The sequence below is a fragment of the Herpailurus yagouaroundi genome, unplaced genomic scaffold (genome assembly GCF_014898765.1).
Source record: "Herpailurus yagouaroundi ecotype Mexico unplaced genomic scaffold, PumYag 67793, whole genome shotgun sequence".
Taxonomy (NCBI): Eukaryota; Metazoa; Chordata; class Mammalia; order Carnivora; family Felidae; genus Herpailurus; species Herpailurus yagouaroundi.
Genome location: NW_024420586.1, coordinates 15,842,799 through 15,854,033, shown reverse-complemented (window position 1 = coordinate 15,854,033; position 11,235 = coordinate 15,842,799). Strand labels below are relative to the sequence as shown.

General features: G+C 41.2%; 1 protein-coding gene across 1 annotated transcript in view; it reads right to left on the bottom strand.

Moving 5' to 3' along the window:
• Nucleotides 1-11,235, bottom strand: part of CYBB (cytochrome b-245 beta chain) — a 38,783-nt gene that overhangs the window by 3,756 nt on the left and 23,792 nt on the right. The window contains exons 7-11 of the mRNA XM_040468822.1: nt 9,264-9,393; nt 6,701-6,793; nt 4,138-4,391; nt 3,125-3,287; nt 1,858-2,004 (exon numbers count right to left, since the gene is read on the bottom strand). Of these exons, the coding sequence (XP_040324756.1) occupies nt 1,858-2,004; nt 3,125-3,287; nt 4,138-4,391; nt 6,701-6,793; nt 9,264-9,393 (787 nt within the window). The remainder of the gene's footprint in view (nt 1-1,857; nt 2,005-3,124; nt 3,288-4,137; nt 4,392-6,700; nt 6,794-9,263; nt 9,394-11,235) is intronic.

Here is an 11,235-nt window from a genome sequence, read left to right as displayed (position 1 = left end):
TCTCCTCAGGTAACTTACAATCTAGAAGGGCAGACCTTTAGGAGAATTGCTAAGAACTAAAACAGATTAAAATGCACTGATATTTTGGTAACACAATGAGACAACAAATCAAGTCTAAAGTTTGTGTGTGTGTGTGTGTGTGTGTGTGTGTGTGTGTACACACACAGTCACATGTTGTTTTCTGCCACCCTTCTAGGGAGCCTCAGTTTGAACAACAAATATTTTTCATAAAAGTGGTTAATTAAATGTATTTAAAACTTAAATCAGATTTTAAATTCACTGTACAGGGGATGGATGACGGGCTAAGAAGGGTGGCCAGTCTGGTTTCATAACCCTGTAGAGACCAGTTTTGTAAAGCAAAATAATTGTTTTTCAATGCAAATACATTTCCCATTTAAAAAATGGTGCGTGAGTTTTTAAATAATAAAACTGCCAAGTGATTTATATATTATATATTTTCCCCCGGTCTCATTTTGATCAAATATTTGTTGTTGTTTTGCTTTTTAAATTACAGAAGTGGCATTGCGAAATCCCATTTTTCTAGAGCAGCACTTTTCATGGTCATGTGTCCCTGGATCTACACTTGCAACCAGACTCATCTAAGACCCAGAGAGTCTATGATAAACAATACACCAAAACCCAAATGAGAAACCAGTTTTCACAAACACCAGGCGCCAATGTGTGGCTATGGCCAGTAGAGACACTGGCCAGTGATAGGCAGACACTCTTGCCTTAGCTCCTCACACAGGGGGATAGCTTCTGTTGCTTCCAGGCCAAGTAATTAATGTTTGCTTATTTAGAAAGATGTTACCCCCTAGGAATCATTAACTTGTTTCAGAATTTCTCAATGTTAACACTTTTGACATTTGAAGCCAGATAGTTCTTTGTTGCAGGGGCTGTCTTATAAATTGTAGAATGCTTTCATTGCAAACATGAAATTTTGCAATGTGCCTGGAGGGAGGGGTACATGTTTGTGTGTGTGTGTGTGTGTGTGTGTGTGTGTGTGTAATGTGTTATGTCTCATGCATTACATAGTATACTATACCCACATATATATATATACACACATACATATATGCTACATACATACATACATACATATATACATATATACATATATACACAATATATATCATCTTCATTAACTATATTTCAATATATTATCAAATATAAATGATAATCATGAACTCCTGGGAGTTGTTAAGAGTGCAGGCTCTGGAACATTCTGCCTCTGCCTCTTACTAGTTCAGTACCTTTGGACAAAGGACCTAACCTGTTCTGGGCTTTGGTTTTCTCACCTATAAAGTATGAATAATAACAGTAGCTGTTTCATAGGGCTGTTGTTAGGGTTGAATTAGACAATCTATTTAAACACTAATAAAAGTACCTAGCACATGGTATAGGCTTAATAACTATGAGCAGTTATGATTACTACTTATTAAATGTATTGCGTATATTGAAAAACACACATAAACATAAAATTAGAGGAATATGTGTGTGTGTATACTGATATAAAGGTAGAGATATATAGAGAGAGAGATATAAAGAGAGGTGGATCATCTTGTCCACCCGGTTTGAGTCCCCTGGTAGGAATGTGGCTTTAATACAGTCAAAGTCATGGCACCTATTCCCTTGTAGGTTCCTTAGCTTTGATCTGTTCCTCAGATACTAACTTTGAATCTAGGCTCGTTAGTCTGAACACGTGGGGATATTGAGTGAGGGTGGACAGGCTGGATCACTGAAATCCATCAACAGTTCTTGGTAAAAATGGTACACAAAATACTCCCATAACCAAAGGGAAGTCGGTCAGCCCTGGACACTGGGGGAAGGACCTGAGATCTGGGACGTCGCCCTCACCTGAGACTCATCCCAGCCGGTGAGGTAGATGTTATAGCTGAGGAAGCCGGCGTTGTTCCTCTCCAGCATCTGGGTCTCCAGCAGCTGCAGCAAGTCGGCAAACCACTCAAAGGCGTGCGTGTCCCGGCAGAGCCAGTAGAAGTATATCTGCAAGAGCCACAGATCATGAAGCAATCTAGATTTAAATAGACCTTATCACAACTGATATATGGATTTCTGCTCTTCCCCCCACTCGACTTTTTCCTGCTGCTCAGAACGCCTGGAAACATAGCTTTTCAGAAAGCGCTGGGCATTTCATAAGCTAGCTCGCGTGACCCTGTGCTGGCCTTCACACTGGCGGGGCAGTAAATCAATAGCTTGGTCTCAGAAGTACATGACTTAGGAAAAAACATTAGCTCCCCACTTTCCCTCTAGGTCTGCCCTTACCCACCCCGGATCCCTGGCTTCCTTTGTGCACAATAGGATCAGGCATTCCTGAGTTCCTCCTCCATACAGTAAAGAGAGAAAGGGGAGAATGAAAAGTCAAGGTACACTCCATGTCCCTATTAGAGGTTACCTCTATAGTTATTAGAATGACTCACGTTTCATTCAAGGTGTCCTTTACCAGGCAAGGAAACCAAATTTACATGTGACCAAAAAAATGCCCTGGGAATTTATTCTGAGGAGCTGCCCAGAAGAAAGTAAACGTTTCATGAAAGGACATGTCTCCTGCCCTCCCCTTGCAAACTAAAAAGTACTGGGGGACTGGAAATGGAATCAACCTCAATGTCTAACACAGGATGATAGAAAAGTTTTTCTATATGCTCTCAATGGAACACAGAGGAATCATTAAAAAGGATCATTATAAAGCCTGTGACAACACTGAAAAACACCATAATATGTTTCTGCTAAAGCAGGACATGAAGGTATATGTACAACTTTCCAGGAGTATGTAAACTTGTGGGGAAATATTGGAAGAGAATACACAAAAACAATAGCTACTGGACTGGGGTTGTGAACACTTTCTGTCGCATCTTCGTTTCTTGTGAATTTCTACTAACGCTGTACGAGCATAGTACATTGCTTTCGATAATAGACCTGCTTCTATGAAAGCACATTTAACTTCTCAAATCGCCCTTTTATGAGAAGTCGGTCTCGCTGCAACCATGCAGAACTTGTCTTCACTTCCTTTGGTCTCTGCCAGCCTCTGCCCTGAAGTCTCTCTCAGGCTTTACTAGGCAGAACCTAACGACCTTATCCGAGCCCTGTGAAAAATGAGAGAACTTACCTTTTTGAGCCTCAGATTGGTGGCATTATTGCAATATTTGTACCAGATGGACTTGAGAATGGATGCGAAGGGTGTGACCCCGATCCCTGCTCCCACCAACATCACCACCTCATAACTGAACACGTCTTCACTGGCGGTGCCAAAGGGCCCATCAACAGCTATCCTGGAAGGAGGCGTGTGAGGAGATGGTTACGGGGCTATCTTGCACTTCAGAGCAGGATGGGGCACAGGTTTTCACTGGGGGTGTGTGCAATATGTCACATCGAACCGGGACGACGTATCTATGGGGCACTTTCTTTTCTGAAATAGCTTTCAAGTAATGAACCTGATGTCAACAGTGTGGTTGGAAGTAATAAAAGGAAGTTTTAGCTAATTGAAAACATTTGATAACTCTCAAGGGTGTTTTTTCATCTCTCCACACCCTTCACCTACCACACACACACACACACACACACACACACATGCGCGCGCGCACGCACGAGATTCCTGTTTACATCACACCCTGAGGTAAACTGAGAATTTTCTGTCATAACATCTTATAAATTTAATATCTTCAATTTGCACTTGTGTATTCATCGAGTGAATCAACAAGCTTTTCTCTAGCATCTACTAAGTGCCCAGCACCGTCTCAGGCATGTGGGAAGGAGGGGACAAAGTGAATAATATGTGGCATTTACCCTCAAATAACATATATCAATTAAATTTTAAGAACATCTTTGATACACTATAACTTTGTTAGAAAAGTTAATATAACTTGGCCTTGACCCTTACCCATTTAAAGGAATTTGGGAATATTTGTTATTAATGTTTGATTCAAATATTTTATGTTTCACACAAGACTTATACGCATAAACACACCACACACATACAATGGGGAACACAGAGATAGCTGCCTATATTTGTAGAACTTGTGTGTTCTACAGATACTAGAGTGAGAGATGGGAAAAGAGGAGCTATTTAGTGACATTTTCCCTGAACTCATACACTTTTGTACATACATACTTTGTACTTACTTAGGTAGTTTCCAAGCATCTTGAAACTCTTGTTTATCACAGCCACAAGCATTGAAAAGTCCTTCTGTCCAGTCCCCAACGATACGAATATGGATGCTAAAGAAGTCTTCCTCAGGGGCGGAGGTCAGCGTGAAAGGGTGCCACTCCAGCCTGGACACCGTGGGGCACTTGACGAAAATGTATTGTCCCACCTCCATCTTGAATCCCTTCTTCTTCATCTGTAGCTCGATGGTTTTGAAAGGGTGAGTGACCACCTACGGAACAAAACAAGTTGAGCCCCTCTCCTCAACTTGGGACAACTCCCAAGAGTCATCCCAACCCTGGCATTCCCTGTAGCATCAGCTGAGGCTGCAGTTGCGACCTCATTGAGGGTCAGCTATTTCTTCCCCCGTCCTGACTTTCTTTTCTTTTGCAGGTTCCTTTCCTGAGACTACGCCTCAACAAACCTTCTGTATGCAGTTCGCTGTTTCAGACTCTTTGCCAGGGAATCTAACTTAAGACACCAGCCTATCGTGATATTTTTTTTCTCCAAGAAGTCAAGGCAGGTAACTACAGACAGGAAGAAGAGATGTCTTCCTGCTCAGTCTTCCTGCCTCCCCAGGGGATGATTGAGAGCCTTGGCAGCTGGATAGAAGAAGGAGACCCCATTGGCTAGTAGTATAGTAACATCCCCCAAACCAAGCCTAAGGTACTAGTCTATCTTTGTCCTGAGCCACACCTTGAATCTGCCTGATTCCACGCATTGTTTCTACATTTCTACCTACTGGGAAGTATACCATCCATCTCTCCCAAAGCCAGGCCCCAACCACCCGTTGCCATCCTCATTCTCTATGTATACAAGTGTTCATGACAGCTTTGTTTATAAGAGCAAAACATTGGAAACAGTCCAGACATCCATCAACTGGTGAGTTGGTAAATAATTTTAAAAAACACAATCAAAAGCTGTGATTATAATACAGAAAGTAATATATTTCTGGGACAATTCTTGAGATACCTAGGACTTTCTATGTACAACTAAAAAACAAGGGACATCAAGGAAAAGAAAAATCAATAGAAACAAAACAGCAGCTTCCCAAATGTTGACTGATAATGTGAAACTTTCCTTTCCATGAGCGAGGAAGAGTAAAGTGGGAAATCCTTTTGATACACATTGCGAAACATTTCCAAAACTTGTGATTTAAATAGATGTTAAATGATAAGCTGTAACTGACTTCCTTTCTTCACTGAAACAAAGAGCCACAATGCTTCATTTTGAAAACAGAAAATAAAAATTTATGAAAATTATTTTGAAAATGATGTTCACCATGTTGCAATTTTGTATGGTGAAAACATTTTTTACCCTGTTGCAATTTCGATACCACAGGCGAAATTGGGATGAAACTAAATAAACTGTACCAGTAGACAGAATTGACACTGGAATACTTTTGGATGACATCTTGTTTCTTTTCTTTTCTTTTTTGAGAAGAAAATGAATATCTATGTTTATAAGAAGAAAGTGAATATTTTCTCCACAGGAAAACAAGTTTGTCTTTGAAATATGTTTAAGGGAAATCCTTGTCTGCTTAGTCAGGTCTGGCCTAATAAGGAAAATTTTGTGGCAGCTCTTTTTGCTCATCTTTGGGTTTCTTCTTATAATACAATAGAAGTATCATAAAAGGAGAAGTGCTGTCGCTTCCTATATTTCACGATTTCTAAGGCCAGCTGGACTAACTTTACTCTGGCCTTCCATAGATGCCAAGAAAGAAAAGCTTGGGTGGAGGATGGAACATTTGTTGAACTGTATTGAGTCGAATTAAATTTTATTTGTTAAAACTAGCTTTGTCTGTTGTTTCCTGAAGCTATAAGCAGGAATTTCTATTTCTATTTAATTAGTTGTATATTTACATAGTTAGTAATGAGAAGCAGCATAGAAGCATGGGGGAAAAAGGCCACCTTGTACCTGGTGTTGATGAACTCAATTCTAGATGCAGTTTAGTTACTAACCTCCTTGAGACTTTGGATTCTTCAACTCTGATATTCTATGATTACATACACAGCACAGAAAAGGAGACAAAGGGAGACTTGGAATGCTATCTCAACCTCAGTCAGACCTGCCCTTGGCTCCCTGGTTCTTTTAACATCTGAGTATTTTAAGGCTCAGTGTGTGCCCTCTTGAACTCATGTGTTTTGCCTCTTCACTCTTAATCTGATCACATCATCACTGTATGCTTCTCCCCTCTACACACACACACACACACACACAAACACACACGCACACAATGAAAGAGAGAGAGAGAGAGAGAGAGAGAGAGAGTGAGAGAGAGAGAGATTCATGCACACAAAACAGTCGGCTTTATTTTTCAACAGAGAATGTTAACTTGTAGCTCCCCGAGTTAAAAGGTCCAACCACTTGATTATCAAGCTAAGTACACTGACTGAAATTAACTATAGGTCTTCTCTCTACCCTACGTTTAATCGAAAGAAACCGGGTGAAAGACAGCTCTGACCAATGATATAGAGAACTTGGGTAAACTTGTTCATGATATAGTTAGATGCTATTAGTGATTCGTAAACCAGACAATACCTTGGTGATGACCACTTTCTGTTGAGATCGCCAAAACCGTACCAACCTCTCACAGAGATACAGAAACATGGGACCAACAATCCATTTCCAAGTCTGTAATTGGAGCAAAAAATGAAAACAGGATGTGTTAAGGGGTAGTAGGTAATACAAGATTCATGAGGACAAAACATTGTAGAAGTCAAGTTAATCTTTGTAGGCTTGTTTAAATATTTGATATTAGATTAGTAAATTTGTTATACAACAGAACACATCATAAATATCTAAAATCAAAGCAAATTTTTGAGTCGATAAAAATGAGCATTCTCCTTGGCCACATTGGGGAACTTCATCTACAGTATGAAACTCTCCCAAGAGGAACTGTCCAAAAAAATGGGATTTCCTCCTCGTGTTGCAACAGCAGTTGCAATAACCTTACAGCAGAGCAAGGTTGGTTTCAGAATTAATGTTTCTCTTAAGGATACCATTTCAACAACACCATATTTTTCAATGCAACATTGAAGTTGCTTTCTCTCAGCCATGCAGTCAAAGCTTAATCTTTTGCAAGATAAGAAATTTTATGCAAGAATGCAGCTGTTTCTCCAATATCCTGGTAAGTTCTCAGAGCTATGCAATGTACCTGCTGAATAGGGATAAGCCCAAAGACTTTTAGATTTCTTTAGATCCCCTTCTGGTCAGAAACTCCAGTGTTTCATAACACTGGAGTTACCCTGTACTATTATTGGCTATAATAAAAACCTTTAGGACACACAGATCTATCCTGGGGCGCAGTCAGTTAGGTTCCTAGTTTAATATCTGAAATAGCCAAGAGCTTTAGAAGGCAACATTACTTAAAAAGATGGCATTCCAGAATGGATTCCAAGAAAGAAAAAAAAAATTCCAAAGTCTCACATATGGTCTTTCTATTAAATTTTTTGAAGAAACTTGTTATTGGAAGTTGAGAGCACCTAAATATCTGCCCCGAAAGTTAGAAATATTCTGCTGCTGGCCTTTGTTTTCAAGGGACAGGTTTTTTTGTTTAATTTCTTAAACTTTTTAAATGTTTATTAACAGAGAGAGAGAGCGGGGTAGGGGCTGAGAGAGGAGGAGAGAGAAAGAATCCCAAGCAGGTTCTATGCTGTCAGCACAGAGCCCACACGGGGGCTTGAACCCACAGAACTGTGAGATCATGACCTGAGCCCAAATCAGGAGTTGGATGCTTAACCAACTAAGCCACCCAGGTGCCCCTTCATGGGACAGGTTTTTAAAACATCCTGACATCTGGGGCGCTTAGGTGGCTCAGTCAGTTAAGTGTCCGACTTCAGCTCAGCTCATGATCTGACAGTTTGTGGGTTCGATCCCTGCATCGTGCTCTGTGCTGAAAGCTCAGAGCCTGGAGCCCGCTTCCAGTTCTGTCCAGTTCCGCCCCTCCCCTGCTCTCTCTCTCTCTCTCAAAAATAAATAAACATTAAAAATTAAAAAAAAAATCCTAGCATCATCCATCTATTTCCTGGGTGCCACAATGGGGCCCCACTAAGTGGAGCCAGGTCTCGGACATTGCGTCTAATCCCAGAAACCCAGAAGCTCCTTTGAGGTAGATGCTTATTAAGGTAGTACTCTGATTCCAGCTGTCTTCAAGGAAATGTGCCTTCCCCTAAACCATATGAGGGCCTGCAATACAGTTCCTTTTTTTTCCTTTCTATTGATGTCTGTATGTAGGGGGCAGTGCATTGAGACATCTGGTGCTTTCATTAATGAGCAAGGTTGCTTCAAGATGTTAAGTCCCTGGACAGCATACTGTGTCTTAGAGGATGAAAACTGTTATAGTAGGAAAGTAGCAAAAATTAAGGAGAAAATGAGATGGGACGTCTGCCTTTCTGTTACACTGTGCTTAAAAAAATTATAATCTTGTCCAGAAGCCCTATACAGATGTTGATTTTTGCCTAGCTTTATACCAACGGTTAGCATGATAACCAATAGAGTATACTGCCTGCCAATGGAAGAAAAGATATGAAGAACACAGGGCCCACTTCTCACTCAGTGGAGCAGAGATATTGAGAATACACAAAATGGAATTGTGCAGAGCACCCAACAGGAGGTCTGAACAGAGGGTTAATATTCCCGCATGTTTTCCCATGGGCACCCTTGCCACACTCCTGCTCTATACGCAAAGCCTTTGGGTGTTGGTAGGAACCTTATATCCAAAGAGGCTCATAGCTCCTTCTAAGTGACTATCTGAGTCATCCAACTCAGCTCAGAAAGGAATCCCTCTGGAAATCATTAACTGCTATCATGGCCTCATATCCAGAAGAGAAGAGATGGAATTTCTTGAACCCCAACAGCACTTTCAAAAACAATCCTTTTTCAAGTTTTAGATCAGGATGTTCAGAACAGACCAATGCAATCCTTATTTTTCAAGAAATAATTCTATACAATAAGTGTAGCAGAAAAAAACTAGACACATAACATTCTAGCACTTCCATGGCCTTCGTAATGGACAGCTCTATGACATTTGTACGTATTTCTTAGACACAGTTTGAAGATGGTTGGTAAAGAAATCGTAAAAGTAACAATGAATTGTACAAACCATAGGAGGGTTCCCAGAAAACTGTGGGATTGGGCATTCCTTTATTTTTCCCCATTCTGAGATCCTTTTCTCACAAATTTCGTGATGGTGTTTGTCTAAACTCTGTGGGGTCTGCCCACGTACAATGCGCCTGGGGAGGAAATGTAAGTCCGGATGGTTTAGTAGCAAGAAATCAAGCTCTTAGTATTTTGAGACTCTGGGCATATTTCAAGTATTCTAATATGAATCCTGTACTTTCCATTTACCAGTAATATATTATTGACCCCTCTGAATAGATTTGAGGAAGGGAAAGAAAATATGTCTTCTTCAGCAATAGAAAAAAGATATGTACAATGGCACAAAGTATAGGTAACATCGTACAGGGTAAGTTTTGGATCATTAATATGTGTTTTCTTAAAGGGAGCATCTGTGCTTCCGTTTCGAGTGTTACTTTCATTTATAAACAAACGGAAACAGGAAAACCGTAAATCTAACAGAGCAATGAGTAGCCCATACAGTGCCTTGGTGCAAATTAGAAAAAGACGCCCCCTCTGAGAGGGCAGTACTAGAGGCAAAGAGTGTGGCCAGCAAAGCGTGGGCTAATTTTATGCCCTGAGGACAGGCACCCTTGTGTAGTTGACAGTCCATACACTCATACACAGTAGCTTTGAGGCTTAGTCCAAGTGCTTCATCGGTTGAACCCAAATTGCCTAAATTGAACCAAAAAGTTTTATCAATTTAAGAAGACTCTGTGGAGATTATGACATTCTCACAGACGTCGGCACTAATGGTGTGCCCTTTGAAGTGCTCACAGCCCATTCATTTCAATTCCATAAACTGTAATTGAGCAACTGCTAACACACAAGACAATGTGGGTTTAGTGGGAACAGAGGAAGGGAGGCACAAGGTCAGGTAAGTCAGGTTCCTGACCTCGAGGAACATAAATTGCAGGGTCTTCAGAATATGTGAGAATAGAGGCACAAAAGGCCCTCTGCAATAGTTTCTATGGGGGAGCTAAACTTTATTGTGCCACTTGGTACATTCTGCAAATGGTTTTTTTAACACTTATTTTTAGAGAGAGAGAGACAGGGAGAGAGGAGGAGAGGAGCAGAAGGAGAGAGAGAGAGAGAGAGACAGAATTCTAAGCAGGCTCCACACCCAGTACAGAGCCTGACACGGGGCTCGATCCCACGACCCTGGGATCATGACCTCAGCGAAAACCAAGGGTGAGACACAGCCGACTGAGCCAAGCAGAGGTTCCTGTGACTGTTCTAATTCAAGGCTGTTAACCATCCCTTTCTGTCCTTACGTTTGGGGGCAGAGAATTACTGTGCCAGACCTGGGGAAAGGCACTGTACACAAATTATCTCAGTTGACCCTCATAACAAGATTGAATGGTAAGTATTAGCACCCCCATTTTACATATGAGAACACCGAAGCTTAGAGAAACTAGTAATTAGAAGCAGAATGATTTGGAGAAAACGCTTCTGGGCCTAGGTCAGACAGGGTTGGTTTCAAATCCCACGTCTACCGCTTGCTAGTTTGGTGGCCTTGGGAAGTTATTGAACTTCCTCCAAGCCTCAGTTTCTTTAGCTGTAAAATAGGTAATAATAATACCTAATTAAAGGTTTATTTTAGTAATCAATCGGCATGATGCATAAAAAATGCCGGGCATAGGGGGCGCCTGGGTGGCACAGTCGGTTAAGCGTCCGACTTCAGCCAGGTCACGATCTCGCGGTCCGTGAGTTCGAGCCCCGCGTCGGGCTCTGGGCTGATGGCTCAGAGCCTGGAGCCTGTTTCCGATTCTGTGTCTCCCTCTCTCTCTGCCCCTCGCCCGTTCATGCTCTGTCTCTCTCTGTCCCAAAAATAAATAAACGTTGAAAAAAAAATTAAAAAAAAAATGCCGGGCACAAAGTAAGAGTCTAACAAATGATAACTATCAAAGTTTCTAATGCCCAAGCTCACATGCGGAGTAAGTGAGAGGGAAAAACAG